We start from the raw sequence: 21,022 nt of genomic DNA, 5'->3' as shown, positions 1-21,022 counted from the left end.
AAAAAAGTATCTGTAAAATACAGATTCCTGAGACCCATTTCCAGAGATGCTGATACCATGTCCATGGGGTGATCAAGAAAACAGTATTTTAAGTAAGCACTCCAGGTGCTTCTGATGCTGGTGGGTAAAAGACCACATTTAAGCAACACTTAGAAACTTTGTGAGAGGTTGTACACAAAGGCAGGAGGGGAAGAGGGAGGCGGAGCAAATAATTGTGCTTCCGTGGTAAAATATATGATAATAGAGGCAAGTAGCAAATGCTGTGTGATCAGAGTGCACAGGAGTCAGAAGGGCTTAGAAAGATTCAGTATTATTTGAATTTCATCTTAGAAGATGGCAAGGAAGTCGCTAGGTGGAGTGGAGTGGGAAAGCATGAGCGACGTAAGGTCCATGGCATGATCTGGGACAGTGGAGTAGTTCCCAGATAGATTGGGCTGGAGAACTAGTTGCTGATAAAAGGAAATGAGAGGCTGGGAATCTGAATGATCATCATTCCATCCAACCAAGGTTCAACGTATGCCTACGTGAATGCCTCTTGAGGATTCAGAAATGAATCAGAAATGAGTCCTTCCATAACACTTGCATTACTTTTCTCAAAATAAAAGCACCCTTCTTTAAAATATTAAAGAGGAGGGAAAAGTATGTGACCATAGCTGGTTTGTGGTCAAGGAAGTCAAAGACTCAGATCTTCTTACTCCTGGAAAGTCCATAGAGACAGTGGATCAGTTTTAATCCCAGAGAAGGGAAATCTGTGGATAGTCGGTTTCTCTGATTTAAGGAGGAAAATTTTCTGTTGGCTGTTAGAGTTCAGTGATGCTCATTTCAAATATGTGCTAAGTCCATGAGTCAAAACTACGTCGCAAGGAAATAGGAATCTATCAGCTGGCCTTTGCTCTCGTGGGCCATGACTGGGTGGCGTCACAGGTTCTGACTACCAAACCATCACACATCAGAAGAAAGCGGCAGAGAAGGGAGTTGTTTTACTTTCAGAAATGTCAAAGCCACAGGACACCTCGACAAGCCCAGACGTCGCAGCTCAGTCTTTATAATGCTATCCTGCTCCCTTCTCCTTATTCCTCCTTGTAGGGGCTTGCCTACAAAGCGCTGGTTAGGTGCCTGTCATCACTGGGCTTTAATGACAGCTTCACCCCATGAAAGCTATGTGGCCTTAGAAAGGTAGTTACACCCTCAGTAACCTGTCAAAAGGGGATGGCAGATCTCAATACCGTTGTGAAGATTTAAGGAATATTCAAGTAAACACAGATTACAGAGCCAGCTACAGGATAGGCACTCAATAAATGTTAGTTTCCATTTCTGCTAACTCCCCACCTGTCCTGTTGTCCCTGAAATTAATTTCATCTTCTTAAACAATGGAATTTACCTGGTCACCTCTGTGAGACTGAATAACTGTGATATTGCCACTCTCATTAACACTGTACAGCACTATCTGGCCGGTATAATTTGCCCGAGGAGCTCCAGCAACGAAGTGGACACTTTTTCCAGTAGAAATTGAAGCCACAGAGTAACCTAGGAGAGAAGGGGTCACAGAGTAGGTACTACTGAATATCTTGGCCAGATAGGCTTGTGAATCTAGCAGAGGTGATCAGAGGTCCTCTTCGTTAGTGTGACGCACAATTGCTAGTGATCCTGAGTGCACATCCTCCTTTTTCTAAGATAAACTGCTTCTGCCCCTTGGCCACCAGCACTGCCCAGTGGAGGCGGGGCATCTCCCTATAAAGCTGGCCCTAGATTCTGGGTTGTCCCCATCAGCCACTCATGAATCTGACACTCAACCAATATTTCTTGAATGAATAACTAAATGAATTTTAAAAGGTGGAAATTTGCACAGTTGAAAGAACATAAGCTTTGGAGTCAGACAGTCCCAGGTTCAAATTTTGGACTTGCCACTTAGTAAGTTTTTTATCTTTAGGCAAGTAATTAACCTCTTTGGCTCTCAAAGGTAAAATGAGGATAATAATATTTCCTTCAAAGGGTAGTTGGGGCTTCCCTGGTGGCGCAGTGGTTGAGAGTCTGCCTGCCGATGCAGGGGACGCGGGTTCGTGCCCTGGTCCGGAAAGATCCCACATGCCGCGGAGCGGCTGGGCCCGTGAGCCATGGCCGCTGAGCCTGCGCGTCCGGAGCCTGTGCTCCGCAACAGGAGAGGCCACAACAGTGAGAGGCCCGCATACCGCAAGAATAAAAGAAGGGTAGTTGGAAGGATTAAATGTTACGTAGATAGAACAGCCAACTCAGGAGCTGTCCCGTAGTAGGTGCTCGAAATTGGTGGCTGCTTATTATACGAACAAAAAGACTAGGAACTCCAAATTGATATAAGACTACCACTTACCGTATTGATTCTTAGGAACTATTTCTATTTTGGAGAAACACAATCATGTCCCAGGAATAACAACTGCTGGAACAGCCAGAAGAGATTAATGAGTCAAATACGCAGCGTTTCATGAAGTAGTTACGGGCTAAGGGCTGACTGGCAAAGAGGCAACAGAAATATGTGCAACAAATACACCAATTAGAGGATAGCTCAAGCACTTTGCCGAACTGACCCTGAGATTCAACAAGACGCTCGTTTAAAGGATGGGATTTAAATTTGCTGAGCCAAAGGCTGCTAGGCCTTACCTAAATATGAACTGTGATTTCTGTCTTGCAGAATTTGGTCAAAGGCTTGTTTCGGAAAGATCAAATGTCCATGAGGTGTCTGCTGGACAACAGTCCCACTCCAGTCATAAGCTCCTACTGCACCCAGCATCAGAATATCCTAAAATAATCGAAAAATGGAAAGCATTAACATCACCTGTAAAGCGTAAGAGTGTAGTGTGTGCCAAACACTGAAACAAATGGTCTAAATTTAAAGAAAAAAAACTAAGCATGATGAAGTAAAATGTATAGGAATTGCTAAGAAGAAAAGAGACAACAGCCCCAAAATGGAAACGCTTGTGCCAAGCCCACATCACCAAACCCAGACTTAATACCGAAACTAATTGCAGTTTCAAAGGCCCCCCTCCCAGGAATGTGATCTTAACGGGTCAGTTTGGAATTTCCCGGTCAGCACTAGTGAGGTAAGCCACCCGATAGAGCCCTTCTGTCCCCTACAGGAAGGCGAACTTGCCTGAACCAACTGTTTCCCCTTCCGCCTGTAAAAGCCTTCTATTTTCTACAGCTCCTTGGAGCTCCTCTCTGTCTGTTAGATGGGACGCTGCCTGATTCATGAATCATTAAATAAAGCTGCTTAGATCTTCAAATTCACTCAGCTGAATTTGGTTTTTTTAACAGACTGTGTGTTGATATATCTCTGAATTGTTTTGATACATTTTGTGCCGGAAAAAAAGCCTTCCCACGGGCCACGTTACCTTGGGTTTCGTTTAGTACAACACATTTTAAAGATAAATCTGCACCACAGCACAGGAGGGGCACATAGCCATCTTCAAATTTCCATGCAAAGGCACATGTTTGCAAATGCCAAACAGTTGTGAGCATTTAGAAAGGAGTCAGAAGCGAGCCTCCAGCCTCACATACTCCTAAGAAGAGCTCAGGATGTGAGGCATCCTCCAGAAACAGGAAGTGCTGCTGCCAGAGGAGGAGAGGTGGGCGCTGCTACCCCAGACCCATCCTGCTGGCCCTCTTCTGACCCGGTCTATCTTCAACTTCTTTCTCTTCTTTACTCCTTCTCAAATGTTCCTCTAATCCTCTCTATCCTATCCCATCTATTTGAATATGGCACCGCTACAAAAGGAACCTGAAGCTGTGACACTGGATATGAGAAGAAACTGCCATTGGTCAGCACCAGTGGGGAGGGGCCAAAGAGGACAGGCCACTGGGGATTGACTCAAAACCCAATCTGAATATTCAAAGGTACAAGTCATCGCAGAAGGTAGGGTTGGTCAGGATGGGACTTCTTATTTTTAAGTTTTTGATCTTAGATCTTAGAAAACATCAAAGATACGATTTGGGGGTTTTTTTTGTTAATTTTTTTAAACTTATTTTATCGAAGTATTTACAATGTTGAATTAATTTCTACTGTACAGCAAAGTGATTTGGTTATACATACATTCTTTTTCATTTTCTTTTCCATTATGGTTTATCAAGATATGATTTTGGAATGAAAAATACAAAGCCATTAAAAACATAGCAAACAGGGAAATAATGTGTCCCATTTTGAGGATAAGAGACCATGAAATTATGTGAATGATTGTCATAAATCCAGGACTCTGAATCTGGGTGCAGGAAGGGGCTTCAGGGAGTGTACAAAACCTCAAGAAATTGTGTGAAAAATTCTCTCTGCGTGGGTTCACTTAGATTTTTTCTGAGGGAAAGACCTGTAACTTTAATCTCTAACAATTGATACAGAAAAGGTTAGTACACCTTTTATTATAGAGAGAAATAAGGTAATCCTGGTCCTTTTTTCTGCCAATCAAATCCTCTGAGTTCATTCTGTTCCCCGAGCATTTCCCAGTGTCACCTCTTTTCCTCTTTTACTATTATTACTACTGCACTCATATCCTGAGTAGAATTAGAATCAGAGGCCTGGAAGATGGATGTTTCTAAGAAAGAATGGACTTCCCTGAGCTAAGAAGATGTCCCATCTCACTCTTTTCCTAACTCCTTACTTTTTCAACTATTTTTTTCTGTCTCTGCTCTTAGAAAAAAGATACGCCGGCAACTCAGAATTCAACAACAGTGATGACAAGAGTGTGTGTTTTTAGCAAATTTTTCCAGTAGTTAATTGATATAAAGAAAACTCCTGCAGTGATAATACCTTGAATTAATATAGTGCCTGTTCCCTGGAGCACTCAAAAGCTTTCTTGTATATTATCATTTTTCTTCCCATAAAAAAATCCCTGTGAAATACGGAAGGGAAGGCATTATTAACCCCTGTTTTTCAGATGATAAGCCAGCAGAGCAAAGAAGCTAAATGACTGTGACTAGAAATGAGCACTGCTGATCACTAGATGGCTGTTTTTCCCACTTTAGTATGGTGGTTACTGCACCCAGAAGTATTAAGGCAAATGTTATCTGATATACACACATTTTGAGGAGAGTAATCTGCGCTGAATCCCACTTGTGACATTTCCATTTGGAAGTTGTCTCCTCCTTGAACAGTACCTAGGAAGCAGTTTCAAAAATCATATCACTGTTATCAGTCTTAAATAAAATTTTGAAACACATGTGCACGCACGCACGCACACACACACACACACACACAGTGTTCTGATGTCCACTCAAAAATATAGAGCTGGCAGATTCTGAGAGAGAGGCATCTCTAAGGAAGGGTTCTAACAGACGTAGAAATCCATAATGCTTCTGAGGTAGTGTCTGAAGTTGTTATTAATCTTGATCATACATTAATGTATTTGTTGGCATACTTATGAAATTTCTGATATCAGAGAACACTCAGCATAGGGGATGAGGTAAGATGAAAACTGACATGATTATCTTTTTTAAGAAAATTATCATTACTTGCTAAGAACCTAACTGAATTTTTAGCTTTTAAATATTTGTAGTAATAAATGCACATATATCTCAGATGCAGTTGGAGGAGCCAGGCAATTGCTCTGTAGTGAAGACTGTGCTGAGAGATATTTGGATTAGGCTTCAGGAACTAGGATTCAAGACTGAGTAGGAATTTTACCAATTGGGAAGTTGGTCCAAGTTCTACATATGTGCTTGCCTCTGACACTAGCACCATAAGACTCAATTAGAACTCATTTTCCATACATGTGGCCAAAGCGGTTACATTTCACTAATCTTCGCAAAAAGGAAGCTAAATTTCTGGACTGCCACATTAATGTAGAGAAGAATAAAAGTTTTTAGATAGACCCTTACAGTGGATAATCGGGAGATAAAGATCTGACTATAGGGATTAATACTTAATTTACACAATCCCCTTGGATCCAGCTTCTGAAGCAGTACTTGATCATAGTAGATGCTCAATAAAATATGAGAGTTATTTGGGTTAACCATCAGGAACCAGGATTTGGGTCATGTGGGACTTTTTACCAACTGGGAATTGTGTTCTAGTCCTGCTTATAGTGAGCTCTTGAACACATGATATTTCTATAGAGACTAGACCTTCCAAGGCCATAGAAGTAAATTATTGTAGATCTGGTTAAGTAAAACGTTTCCTCAAAATCTGAACAATTAAAAATCTTCACTGTATTTTTCTAATTTTAAAAGTAGACATGTTTGTTGCAAACAAATTCAAGAATTTCAGAAATTATGTAGCAGTGTAAAAAGGTAACATTTTTTATGATTACAAAAACCGTTTACAATATGGAAAGGTAAAACTATTTACGATTATAATAGATACTACTAAGCTGCCACCCCAAAAGGTTATACAGTTTATAATCTTATAGTGTATGAGCTTTTTTGCTTCCCCATAATCTCTCCCAGATTAAACATTACTAATCTTTGTTATCTTTTAGACACAAAGTAACATTGATTTCATTTATACTTTAAAATAATTACTAAAATTGGGAATATTTTCTTATGTTTATTGGCCATTTGTATTTTATCTTTTATAAACTACTTATTCATCATTCTTTGTCTATTTTTCTTACTGATGCTATTTAGGAGTTCTCTTTATATAAGGTATATAAGTTAACATTAATAGAACAAGTATGGTAATAAAGAATTCTTTTTTTTTAAGGTTTTTGAAGAACATGTTATTTTATTTGTAATTTTTATTAGAGTATAGTTGATTTACAATATTGTGTTACTTTCAGGTATAAAGCAAAGTGAGTCAGTTATACATATACATATATCCACTCTTTTTTAGATTCTTTTCCCATATAGGCCATTACAGAGTATTGAGTAGAGTCCCTTGTGCTATACAGTAGGTCCTTATTAGTTATCTATTTTATATACTGTATAGTAGTGTATATATGTCAATCCCAATCTCCCAATTTATCCCTCCCCCCCTTACAACCTGGTAAACATCAGTTTGTTTTCTTGAAAAAAATTTGAAAAAAATTCTGGAAAGAAGGAGTTCATTTACCTTCAATGCTGAAAATTTGTTCTCCTAATGTCCCAGCCTTTTCTAGTAGAGCTGCTTCATCAGAAACATTGAAAAAGTATCTTTCTGTTGGAATACTGGCAATTGCTTTAATTTCTTTTATTAAATTTTTAGTATCAAGGGCATTTCTGTTTAAGTACCCAAGAACCTTGAAAATAGAGGAAGAGGGGAGAAGGCCATTAGTGTTGTACTTCAATTTTCCTATTCGTATTTTCTAGGCTATTTCTGAACAAGATAGGCCCTCTAGAGAAATAAATCAAGTAACACTTCCATATCCTCTTCATTGACAGGACTGCAAATCAGCAAGAAGCAGAGGTAGAGAAAAATATTCTTTTATATTAAGCTATGAACAGCCAATAAGAAAGTGCAGTCTTCAGAAGTGATGTTATAAAGGAATATTAACCCATCAACTGAAAGACAAGTAAAAAGAAAAGCCACTTACTGCTATGCCAAACCTCAGTATATTGTCATTGTTACATTGATCAATTACGGCTTTCAACATTGAACCATCATGGGATTCACCATCAGTTACAACCACCATGACTTTGGTAGCACCTGGTCGTCCACCAGCAGCTGCTGAATAAGCAGAATCTCTGTGGCAGATAAAAGAAAAACTCGATCAAAAAATAAACTAAACACGTGGACCTCTGGTTAGAAATATAAATATGAAACTGACTTCTTTGAGCATAACCTATCGTGACTTAGAATTTCTCTATCAGTGCTGGTGACTTCTGAACTACGTTCTATTCGTAGCTCGTAGCGAAACATATAAAAATATAAATCTTGCTTGGCATTAAAAATAACTTCCATGGTTTCCATGGTGTGTGGGTGTGTGTGTATTTACATCAGGAATCCTTAGAATTATCTTCTGCTAATAAGATTAAACTCATTAAAACTAATCAACAGGGTAAAGATATTCATTCCTGTCATAAATACTACTCATTGGATCTGCATTTATTTTTTTCAACAGTAAATTCTTTTTTAAAAGGTAACAAATATACGTGGTAAAAGAAATCCAAAGCATTTGGAAATGTGTAAAACAAAAATTTCACACAAAGCCACTACTGCAAAGGTAATCACTATTATCAGTTTATGTTTCCTTCTAGAAAATGTTTCATCTAGAGAAATATATGCAAAAGTTACTCCTTAAACTTCTATAAAAATGGGAACATATTCTCTGCAGCTGTTTTTCATTTTGATGGAGACCTTTCCATATCAGCAAATATAGAACTCTTTGTCTTTGATTTTCTGATTTTATTTCTGTACAATTTTTAAAGGTTAATTTCCATTTACAGTTATTACAAGATATTGGCTCTATTCCCCATGGTGTACATCCTTGAGCCCATCTTACACCCAGTAGTTTGTGCCTCCCCATCCTTCACCCTTATGTTGCCCCTCCCCCACCACTGGTAACCACTAGTTTAGACTTCTCCTTTTTTAATGGCTACATAGTATTTCATTATTTTGAGGAACCATAGTTTATTTAACCAATTCCCATTATTATGCATTTAGGCCATTTTGAGTTTTACAAATAATGCTATAATGAATGTCCTTGTGTATCTATCTTGGCATACTTTTTTGAATGTGTCAGTAGGATAAAATCTTAGCAGAGAAATTATTTAGACAAAGTATTTACACATTTCAAATTTTGATAAATAAAATACTAAATTGCTCTTCAAAAATTCCACCAATTTAGGGCTTCCCTGGTGGCGCAGTGGTTAAGAATCCACCTGCCAATGCAGGGGACACGGGTTCGAGCCCTGGTCCGGGAAGATCCCACATACCATGGAGCAACTAAGCCCGTGCGCTACAACTACTGAGCCTGTGCTCTAGAGCCCACAAGCCAAAACTACTGAGCCCACATGCTGCAACTACTGAAGCCCGTGTGCCTAGAGCCCGTGCTCCGCAACAAGAGAAGCCACAACAATGAGAAGCCCACGCACCGCAACAAAGGGTAGCCCCTGCTCGCTGTAACTAAAGAAAGCCCGTGTGCAGCAATGAAGACCCAATGCAGCCAAAAGTAAAAAACAAACAAATAAATAAATAAATTTATAAAAAAAATAATTCCACCAATTTATACTGCCATCAGTGTACAAGAATGCAATTTTCTCCACCTCCTTTCCATAACAATGAGAATTATTAACTTTTTAATCTGGGATATTCTTATAAGTGAGAAATAATATATAATTGTTATTTTAATATGTACTTTTTCACTATGAAGGATGATGAGTATTTTTAATATGTTTATTAGCCATTTATATTTCTTCCTTCATGAACTCTTGATTTTTCTTTATCTTTGCCCATTTTTCTTTGTTTTTCATCACTTTCCTGACAAGTAAGACTTCTGTTAATAAAGAAAATTATCCTTGGTCATATATATTGTAAATAATTGTCAGTTCATCAATCACTGTTTGAAGTTTAGTGATATTAATTCTGTACAGAAATTTTATATTTTGATATAATCAAATCCATTAACTTTTGCGTGTGTGTCTTTTATATTTGACATGGTATTTTAAAAGGACTTATCTCTAAGACTTTTCTCTTTAATCACCCAAGTTTTCTCATAGTCTTTTAATGGTTTCATTTTCTTAGATTTAAATTGGTGGTCCAGCTGAAATTTATTTTGATTCAAGGAGTGAGGCAGGGATTCAGCTTTATTTTGTTTCCAGATGTTTAACAAGTTGTCCAACAACTTTTTTTTCTGTCTGTTGGATTCTCTTGTTGCACATTCTTTCTGGGGTCATCATATAGGTTCACTGCCACCACCTACATGATGGCAATTTAAAGTCTATATTTGCTTCCATTCATCCCTACTATCTTCAAGTTTGTATATTCAATGCATTGAATATTTTCACCTGAAAGTATAAGGAGCTCTTTAAATTCAACATGTGTAAAACTGAGACTATCATTTTATTTCCTAAAGCTTTTTTTGTATTCTATATAGCAGAATATAGAAATATGGAAAAATATTTCTCAGCCAAATCTGAATTCTTGTACTCACATCAAATAATTTTTGAGTGAATTATACTCTTCATGACATACAGTAGAGCTCATGTAGGATTATAAGTTTGCTGAGGGTAGAAACTATGCCTCATTTAGTTTTGATTCCCTGCAGGGCTTGGAACAGTAAATTGTAAGTGTAGGCACTCAGATAAGATCAATGGAAAATGGCAATATTTACTAAAAGAGTATCGGAATGCTATTTGTTCTTATAAAGAAACCGATGAAGGGCTTCCCTGGTGGCACAGTGGTTGAGAGTCCGCCTGCCAATGCAGGGGACACGGGTTCGTGCCCCGGTCCGGAAAGATCCCACATGCCGCGGAGCGGCTGGGCCCGTGAGCCATGGCCCCTGAGCCTGCATGTCCGGAGCCTGTGCTCTGCAACAGGAGAGGCCACAACAGTGAGAGGCCCGTGTACCGCAAAAAAAAAAAAGAAAAAAGAAACCGATGAAGAAGGAGGAAGAAGAAGAAGAAGAGAAAGAAAATAGAAGTAATTAAATTCCAGAAGGCGTGAGAAGTTAGGTGACTCTCCTAACAATGGAAAGAGTCCTGTTAGCTCGGGAAATTGTGGTGAGACAGGGATGCTGGGGAGAAAAAGTTTTGAAAAGATCATGAAAGCCATATGAGTCCCATTTTAACAGAAAGTGGCCATTCTCCTTGAGAAGGAAGCTTGCCAGGCCCCAGGGCTTTTACCAGGGAAAAATGCAACACCCACATTCCCTGCGAAAAATACAGGCCCTTTGCTGTTTCTAACTCCTACGAGGCCATTTTTCTATGTCATCTTAGTCTTCTCCTAAGTCTACTTTACTGGAACAGGACGGGTACTTCACATAATGGCAATTGGCCAGCGGCCTCTGAGATGGCTTGGCTCCAAAGGACATCTTAATAGGGACAAAAGAGGTTAACCAAACCAATCATATCTTCTCTTGTAGGGAATCTACTTTTGAGATATATAGGGAGAGTAGGCAGTTGATAGAAGCAGCAACTAGAACACAGAATATACTAAAAAAAAGAAGGGACAGATAAAATAGGAAATTCAGAAAAAGAAAGGACAGGATGTGGTGACTGACCAGATATGTGACCTAAGAAGGAGCAGAAAGAGTAAAGTAAACCATCAAGTTTTTAGTCTGAATGACTAGGGGCAAAGGTGGACACATGAATCAAAATGGCAGAGTCATGAGGAGGGGCAGGGAAAAGAGTAAGGCCAGTTTCGAATGCACTGAATTTGATTAGTGAGCCAACACTCCAAATAAGGATTTTCAGCATCAGCTGTATGCCTGTGTGCATTGTAGGAGAGAGGTCAGGGCTAATGACAAAGCAATGGGGTAACCCAGGCAGGGCTGATGGCTCATGTGTATACAATGGATACAATGCCTAAGAGAACAGGGCTATAGAAGAGCGGGCTCTGTTTGGTGAAGACAAATTAGGAAAAGGAGCCAGTGAAGATGCAAACTTGTTGACAAAAAGTTGGCAGGTTTTCTAGAAGTGTGTGGTGTCATGGCAACTGGAGTAGAAACAGCAGTGCGTGCTCCTTATTGTCAAATGTTCAGGGAAGCTAAAGAGGATGAGGCTTAAGGCAGGACCATGTTTACCTGATGGCAGAGCCATAGGTTTCAAGGATGTGGAGAAGGGAGCATAGACACTTCTTTCAAGGAGTTATGGCAGTGGAAGGAAGGAACTCACAACTCGATGAAAAAGGGCAGGAAGTAGGTTTAAGGGAAGGTGAACCTACAGTTCTCATTTCTTTTTTAACAGTAGGAGAATAGTTAGCATTTTTTGTAAAGGTATCTGATTAAAGCAGAGTGAAGATGAAGGTCAGCAGTGCTGAGAAAATAAGAGACACTGAGCAAAGAATTAGGAGAATGTTACACAGCTGTGAAATTCACACCGCCCCAGCCTGTTATAAGCAGAATGAGCCCTTCAATTCAATTCAGACTTCTAGGTCATTAACACTTAGGAATCTATGGCCCTTCTAAATTTGCATGAAGTGCTCCAGTAGCTCAAGTTGTCTGTGGCCTTGATAAATATTAACAGATAAATGCAGATTGCTCCATTGCCAACTTAAACTAAGGTCTTTTAATTTCACTGTACTTACTTCATGTAAAATCTTAAAAAATTATGTAATATCTTATAAAAGTTCTAGAAATCAAAGATTTAAACATGTCATCCCCTACTGCCTTCTCAAAGTATTCAAGTAACAGAATGTTCAGACTTTTCTTCTCTACTAGTTCTGATTTAAGTGTAGGTACCACGTATTTGCTTTTCTTCGTCTTTCCTTTATAGTACTTATGAGCACCTCTATTTTATCAAAATATTAGCCTATTAGCAACATAACTTACCTTGCATACTGAATTGCTTTGAATGTATTTGTGAGGTCTCCACCATACTGGGATGTCTGGGATGTTGCTTTAATCATTTCATCTTTGGTTTTAAAAGTGTTCAGGTTAAACACCACTCTTGGATAATTGGCATATTGAATTAAACCCACCTTCAAGAGAAAAGAAGTTTATTACAGGTTTGTCATTAAGTTATAAATCACTCCTATTTAACCAATATAATAAAAATCGAAAGTGCATTTAGACATGGGCTGATAGCTTAAGGGAATCATTTCCAACATTTTTCTTAAGAATAGTTATTTTTCTTCCAGTGGAATAACTTCCTGGTCAGAGGCCATCAGTGCAGGGCAGCCTTACTTACTGACAAGCAAGATAATGTGCCATTTGTGTACCATTTGATTCTCAAGAGTAATAGTTGTAGATTTTTAAGCACTGCCATATGGATGAATATTAAGTTCTTAACAGGAAGATTCAAATGATATAAATAGATTTTCTAGTTACTAATGGATATAAACATGTAAACAATTATAAGCAGTCATGGACAGAACAGAACATCTCATCAAGTGAGGATAATTATATAATAAACAAAGAATTATAGTTGAATACAAGAAAAAGTGATGTGCTAATCAATGCGGTCAACATGAATGTTTTTGTTGTGCTGGATTTCCTCTAATCACAGACGTTAGAAAGAAAGCTGCTCTATGTGCATTTAGGGCAGGAAGTTTCTGGTCTTCAGGGAAAATGCCATTGGAGAGGGTCTTATTTGAGAGGGCCGAGAGGCAGAACAACTTCTGACCAAGATGTTTGGGCACATACCCTAATCCTTCAGATCAAGGAGGTCAGACACTTCTGTTAACGTCCTTGTTCTCAGCACTGAGATCACCCTCTATGCCTAGGATTTGGGGCTTCCAGAATAGGAATGGTGATGAGGGATTAGTGGTAAAAAGGTCTCTGAAATAGAGGTCAATGTGTAAGGAAGACAGGAAGGGCAAGGCCTGGATTTCTGAGTTCAATCAGCTACTTTCTCTAGGAAGGCTGTTAACTAGGCACTGGAAAAATGACAAAAAATATATTACTGAACCCTCCTCTTTAGGATAGGATGTAAGATTTGAGAGAGAGGAAACGATCAAAAATAACTCTAAGGATTTCAAAATCTAAGGTGATAGGAAGAGAATGGTGACCCCCTGACACAGCCCCATAACTTCTATGTGTAAAAAATAAAGGTGGAAGAGAAGATTTAAAGGAATGTGGTATAGTAGGGCTTAGAGAAAGGTCACATTTAGAACGGAAGAGAAGATACTGAGTAAAACCACCTCTAGAGATGAAGAAGGTGCATCGGGATTGGAAGATAGAAGAGGAAGGCCAGGAATTCCACACAAGAGACTATTAAATACAATAAGTCACGTTATGGGGGAAACCCATTCAGAAACAGAGAAAATAAGCAGATACAGATGAAAACTTCTCTTATGAGGGCCTTAACAGTGATGCTCTCCAGAAACCAGTACTATACCTAGTCTTATTTAACAGAAATTTTATTTTATTTTCTGGTGAAAGCCCACAGTGAAACCTCCAAAGTTTTGACAGATACTAATGTCCTCTTGGTATTGAAAAGCAATGTCAATAGGGAAAATATATAACAATATTTTATAATACTGTATAGGGAAGCAGAAAAGCAAATTTCAATATAGATAACTGGAAAGCTTTTCAGAAAAGTGTTCCAACAATTGTTGGCCCCTGGAGCACCAGATGCAACCCAGGAACTAGTAACTCTGTGAATTGATTCCTGTTGATATTGGGTCAATGTCCTGCTACAACCAGGATGGCCCACGAAATAGCAGATCCAACAAGAAAGAAAGAAAGAAAAAACCCTGAAACTTAAAAAATGCTATTCAGCGTTATAAAAGCATGACGTTTCTGCTCCTGAGTTTTGCTTGCCTACCTCAGGAAGACAGAAAACCAAATTAAAGACTCTTTAAAACATAAAAAGTTATTCAAAAGTATTGAAAAGACTTGTCCTGTGTGAAAAATGGAAGGCTAGACTAGAATATGACAAAAGACTATAGAATAATAAATGGTAGAATTATGCTGTCTATGAACTTACTTATAAAAATTCAAAGATAATTTTTTCACCAGTAAAGAGTAAGTAAAAGAAAGTCATCATTCGTCCAAGCGTGTGTAAAAAAAATACATATTGGATTTCTAAATGTATTGATTAGTTCATGAGTTAGTGGAGGAAAAAATAAGCATCTAAAGAGAATTAAGATGCTATACACATATCTGATGCCTGAATCAGGAATAGAAATCCAAGCTTAAAGACTAGCATTAGGGGAAGTCATAGATAGAATAACTCAGCGTAGCACAAATTTCAGTTAACTTTCAAGATTACCAGTAAATGCCTTTAACATGGGGATTTGACAAATGCAAAGATAAAGACCTCATCTCTAATAATATTTTCTCAGAATGAAAGCCGTGGGTTAGTGTATATATAATGGATGTCCATACCTGTGTCTTTGTGGGGCCTATATCCAGGCCTTGCACAAATTTTTCCAAAAAGTTCTTTACTGCATCCCAGGGGTAAATACTGTTTGATTCATCACATACAACCACAACATCTATGAGGGAAGGGCAGGCTACACAGGAAACGACGAAAGAAACATATATCCATAGGTAAGGCAAAATCACATCCACATACAAATGAGACAAAGTAAAAAAGGATGGCACTTGTTGATACAATTTTTCCCCTCCTTTAAGGTAAGGCATTGCTCAGACCCTCTGCACATTCATAACTTACTCTGAACTGCAGGTGAAAAGCTGGTCAGGAGCTGAAAATTGGGACTGACATCAGAGCATAACCCGGTTGTGTAAAACTGATTTCCGCACTGCTGTGCCCACAGGGGACCACAGGTCTTAAAAGAAATGAAAACAATGACAAAACACATGGAAAACGTTAACCCTCCACCTCGCCATTTGTGAAACTCAGGACTATTTCTATTCTCTTATAAGACTCTAGGAATCGTCAACTCTTGAAACTAACAAGTCAACAGTGCCTTTGAGAGAAAGTGCACTGGAGCCCACAGACGGGAGGGAGAGGGTGGCAGATGTGCTGTGCCTGGTGTCAGGCGTCTTGGGGACTGGAGCACTGGGACTGTCAGTGTAGGGAGGAGCCCATCAGGTCACCCACCAAGCTCGACAAAAGGGGTGCTGTCCTTCCAGAGAACACCCAGGAGAAAAATGCGTGCAAGGTTCATTTTTTGTCTCTCAGATACCTGGGTCTCAGCTGCTTCATCTGTAAAATGAGGATGACCAGACCTCCTCCTAACTTAAGGCTGCTGTGAAGACGAAATGAGTCTATAGCTATAAACACTTAGAACAGTGCTGGGTAAATAGCAAGGGATATATAATTGTTAGCCAGCATCATTATCATTGTTATTCCTTGAACATAGGTCTCCTCCTGTCCCTTCCATTTATACTCTTCAGCAGAAACCCTAAGTCCTCATGTCCCCATGGGCCAGGCAGGCAGCCTGGAAGAGAGCTCCAGCCAGGTGTAGACACCATGGTGAATGAAGAGCCCACGCTTTCTGTGCAGGGCAGACCATTGTGGCTCCTGCCTGTGGGCTGGTATGCAACAGGCCCCGTGTGGCCAGACCTCCCAAATTCTCAAGGAGAGTCAAAGAGAGAATTTTGTGTGAAAATTTATAGTTAACAAAAACCTGAAACACTCTACATGCTAAACAAACACAAAGGAGGTTCATGAACTGCCAGTTTTTAACTCTGTAGTTATCAAAGTATTTCTTTGAGGACTTCAGAACCCCATACTTCTGGCCCCTAGAACCTTCAGTTATCAAAGCTGGCGTTTGTCTTCTTGTGCACATCATACTCCAACTATTAATATCTCCACTGACCTGACCCCAAAGCTCTCCCTTTCAGCAGCCCTTGAATACCAAGAACTCCTGATTAAATCATGATTAAATCACGTGGGAAACATTAGATTAAATAATATTCAAATCGTTAGATGTGAAAGGAGAAAAAATGGCGAAGAGAAGTCTAGTGATGATCTTAAAAACAAATCTATACAGTTTAACCTTATGTAAAGCTGTGGAACAATTATTAAAACTTAACTGAAAAGTGTGGACTTGCAAAGAGTGATTGGAAGAATGAAAGGGAACTTATTTGACCCACTTTAATTGTTGGTAGCTCAAAGGAGAAGCAGCTGTGGTCGTATTTCATGCTCAATGAACAAGGCATAGTTTTTCCCTTATAAAACTGGTTCATTTTGCCAATTAGTTAGGGAGAAATCGCTATTGATGCCTTGGGTTAGTATACCGAATAAGATACCAACTACTGATTCCTATATCCCCACCCCCAAGTTGGTTTATCTTAATCACCCTTAAAAATACTAACTCATGAAGTATTAAAAAAGATTTTTTTGTTTTAAAAGCAATGGAAAACAGCATTAAGGAGTTGAAATTAGAATATGCCAATTGTTAATGCCAGAACAACATTCCTGCTTTAAGCCCGGAACTTAAGAAGGTTCAAAAAAAAAAAAAAGTGATGATTGTCAGTCTTTTCCACAGAATTCTTAAGAGTATCTTAAGATTTTGACCTTTTAGGTATGGAAAGAAGACTTTGGCTTTTTTCTTTTCTTTTTTTTTCTCTTTCCCTCCCTCCCTCCTTCCTTCTACTTGCTACATTGACTGTTAATCTCTCAAATTCTCTTGCAATTTTATTTTATAAATAAGATTTACAAAATGTTTTATTTTGCATATAAAAATCTATAGTTACACATTAAAAATCTGAAGTTACAGACTAAAAACTTTGAAGCACATTCTATAATCCCTGTATCTTAATGTTTTTCTTTCTTAATTTATTCAACTTAAAAAAAAAGACAAAAGCAACCTTATGATAAAGACTTCAGAAGATCATAAACAGGAAGATTCATTGCAATATTCATTTATGCATTGATCTAACACATATTATAAGCAACACTTAATTCAGTTAGTGGTACCAAGGTCTCTCTAATATCTCTCAGTAAAAACAGAATGATATTGTTCAAAATTGATTACATTTTTAGAGCAATCTGCTTATACACCGAGGCTTTTAAGTTAGCATATCAATGTAGCATGCCGTAACCAATGTAAAGTTAAAGTAAACTTTCTAAGACTACTTTAACAGGGCTATACAACTAGGTTACACCTACATGGACTGGCAGAAATGTCAAATGAGACTGGGTTTTTGTTTGCCTTTAAACACTTTTTTCTTTTTTTTTTTTGGCGTGTGATGGTTTTCATTTTTTTACAGTTGCATCTTTTCAACAGTTTTCTATGTTATTTTTTTGTTAGTCCCAAGCTCAGGAATTATTCTCTTTCAGAAAACTTCCATTTTCTTCTAGTTTTTTATATTAACTTTTTAATTCACTCAGAATTATATTTGGATATGCAAGTTATTCACCAATTAATTGTCCCCGGACCTCTTGTTAAATAAGGCATTCTCTTTTACTGATTTGTGGTGGTCTTTTCACAGCTTTCTAGAAACTAAATGAGAGTACACATTAACATGAAATAAGATGAGATCAAGCCATGCCTTAAATAATATCAGATTGGTCAATGATTATCAGAAACGATTAAAAATAAAAGTACTTTATAGCTTTGAAACCTACTTTCTGAATTTGCAGTACCTATCCTGAATGTTCCTACAGGAAGGAGAAATGAGAGCTAGAATTCTGCTGTTATCAACAAATACAAAGCACATTTTCCAAGGGTAAAGAATCGGTGTTCCTTCTGATCCCTTTTTCCAAAACATTCTGTGGCAATGGTTTTACTAAATATCTTAAGACATCTACATATCAACATATTGTTCTTTCATGTTGGCTCTCCATCTAGCAAGTCTTATCCAAAATCAAGCTCAAACATTTAAACCTCAAGATCTGGCTTGCTAGGAGGGATGGTGAGAAGACACTGACTTCATCCTTTCTTGAGAGGAATGAGGATTTGAAAAGTAAACACTCACGAGAAATCCACCCGTTCCCACGTTCCTTGTCAGTGTCAAGCCAAGGCTCATGTTGGTTTTCATCTCAGTAACGTTGGAAATGCTCGTGGAAGCTTTCAAAGGGGAGAAGATTTTTAAGAGTGGTTAAATCATCATTTATTTAAAGCCATTTTTTTTCAACGTACACTCAGGTTTACATGTAGCATTGAATTTAGTGCTCGTGTTATATAATGAAGTGTATGGAAATGAGATGCCTTCAGTGATCTGGCAGCTCATTTAAATATGTGATCACATCTGCAGAATGTGATCCTAGGGGGTGGAGTCTGCAAAGGTCATGGTGGCTCCAGCTAAAGCTTTATTCTGGATCGGAAAAAAATATCCTTAAAGTGTTATCAAAGGATGCCGTATGGTAGAATCTGGCTCAAAGCAATAGTGAATGAACTTTAAGAGGAAATCATGACACTAGCATGTAGAATAGTAGATAAATCTCTCCAACCTTCTCTCTCCCACTCAAATAGGGCATCATCTGCTGCATCCATTCTTGAGCTACTGAACACTGAAATTCTTCTCAATAAATATCATTATTTTCTCATATCCTCTAATCTCTGCCAAGGTGTATACATATATGTACACATACAGGTATACATATACATAAAATTACACTGTTTATGTATATGTGTATACACATAAATTATGCTAAGTCATCTGCTCATATGTATATATACATATGCATAAAATTTCTAAAATAATAAAAAGATATATATTAGGGGTGAGTATTCAAAAGTTTTATTATATAGTTTATGCCCCATTTCCCAGGATACCTGTTTTAAAACTTCACCCTTCTTCTCAAGCCTCCAAACTCAACCCAGATCCCATCACTCTCTACTGCAAAGAAGATAATCACACTTGAAAGATAATCTCAACTTCTCTCATCTTTACCTAAAGGTCCTTCTAGAATTCTGACTCCTCTCTTTCCTTTGTGTTTCAGAGAAGAGAGCATTCTTCCTAAGACTCATTTTCCCAGGTACCAGAGACATTAATTCCATCCAGTTAACTTTATTCTTGACCAGGAGTCACTCCCTTTTTATTGCCTCCTTCCACTCTCCCTACCAATAGGATCATCTCTTTTTTATTAGAAAAATTGTCTCTTAACTCTGCTACCTTATCCAACTATTTTCCCAATTCTCCTTCACTACTTAACTTCTGGAAACAGAGGTCTACTTTTGTGGATAATTAAAACAGCAATTGCAAACAATTACAAAGAATTCCAAACTGTGAATTTTTTTTAGTAGAATGAAATCACTTAGACATGACCAGAAATAAAGAGTGTTCCTCAGCACGCCCAAAATCAGCCCTAGTACTGATGTTTCTATACTTAATGGTTTGTTTTGAGGAGGGAGAGAAGTAAGGATAGTCTCAGATTTCTGTAAGTAACCAGCAAAATAATCCTACATGTCGGTGGAAACCGGTCCACAGTCTGGGGATAGATGGCCCAGGAGGCAGCACGTTTCCCATGCAACCATCTTTCTTAATCAGGTCATCAAACTGTGTTGGAAATTTGAATACAGTTGGGCCCCATATGACTACAGACATAAAGGCAACAAAAGCTGTCTACATTCCTTAAACACAAAACTATGATTGGTTTTGTTGTTATTTTCCAGCTGGGTATATAACAAATGAGATTTTGTTACGTGTAAAATAATCACATTGCTAATTATAACTTACTTTGCAAATTCAGTTTTTCACATGTAGTGGTGGATAGATCAACAGGACATTTATACACATCTCCCATTCGGTTCTCAGGAAAGCCACTCCATGGTGAACCAACCAGTAACCTAGAAATAGGGATTTTATTTTCCATTAGACATAAAATGTTAGCTATAGTTTCTTAAAGATAAAGCTGACCACAAAACAGTAAAAAAAAAAAACAAATTTAATTTCAATTTTTAATAAGTGAACAGTTTCTATTTGCTCAGCTATAATTTGCTCTCCTTCTTTTCCTCTTAGATGATCAAGATCCCTGATGAACATCTACAGTACAGCTGTCTTTCCACACACCTGGGAGTCTCTCTAAAGCAGTTCTGTCCAACAGAAATATAATGCAAGTCATAAGTGTGGGCACATATGTAATTTTAAGTTTTCTAGTGGTCACATTAATAAAACAAAAAAGCAACAGGTGAAATTAACTTAAATAATATATTTTATTTAACTCAATATATCCACACTACCATGCAATCAATATTAAAGTTATTAATGAGCTAGTTGATATCCTTTTTTCCATACTAAGTGTTTGAAATTCAGTGTGTATATTTTGAGCACATATCAATGTAGACAAGTAATATTTCAAGTGTTCAGTACCCATGGGCGGCCAGTGGCTCTTTGGTCAGCATAGCTCTAAAGAACGAAACGATATTAAAAGCTAAAGTGAAAACTAATATTTGTCCAGTGCTTTCTATGCCCTAAGCACTTTTATATGTTATTTAGGGAGCAGATGAGCTATCTAAATGGCTTTATGCTTACCGTCTATATAAGGGAATCCTCAGCAAAAATAAAGAGCAAGTGTACTGTGGGGCTCTCCTTATGTGTATCATAATGAAATCATGATTTCATTGATGTGTATCCTATGTGTTTATAGCCGGAATACAGAACACTGAGGTCAGAGACGGGTGCTAACA

At 38.0% G+C, this 21,022-nt stretch overlaps 1 protein-coding gene across 1 annotated transcript in view; it reads right to left on the bottom strand.

Moving 5' to 3' along the window:
- The window catches only part of ITGA2 (integrin subunit alpha 2), a gene marked incomplete at both ends in the record, with an annotated part of 103,571 nt that overhangs the window by 33,386 nt on the left and 49,163 nt on the right, over window positions 1-21,022 (bottom strand). Inside the window, 10 exons of the mRNA XM_082652420.1 lie at window positions 1,382-1,527; window positions 2,635-2,773; window positions 5,042-5,118; window positions 7,010-7,175; window positions 7,470-7,620; window positions 12,366-12,514; window positions 14,865-14,992; window positions 15,154-15,268; window positions 18,369-18,460; window positions 20,073-20,182. Coding sequence (XP_082508546.1) covers window positions 1,382-1,527; window positions 2,635-2,773; window positions 5,042-5,118; window positions 7,010-7,175; window positions 7,470-7,620; window positions 12,366-12,514; window positions 14,865-14,992; window positions 15,154-15,268; window positions 18,369-18,460; window positions 20,073-20,182 — 1,273 coding nt within the window. The remainder of the gene's footprint in view (window positions 1-1,381; window positions 1,528-2,634; window positions 2,774-5,041; window positions 5,119-7,009; window positions 7,176-7,469; window positions 7,621-12,365; window positions 12,515-14,864; window positions 14,993-15,153; window positions 15,269-18,368; window positions 18,461-20,072; window positions 20,183-21,022) is intronic.

This window comes from Grampus griseus (genome assembly GCF_964374135.1).
Source record: "Grampus griseus genome assembly, chromosome: 3".
NCBI classification, from domain to species: Eukaryota; Metazoa; Chordata; class Mammalia; order Artiodactyla; family Delphinidae; genus Grampus; species Grampus griseus.
Note: the sequence above shows the minus strand (reverse complement) of the source record. Positions and strands in the feature narration are given on the sequence as shown.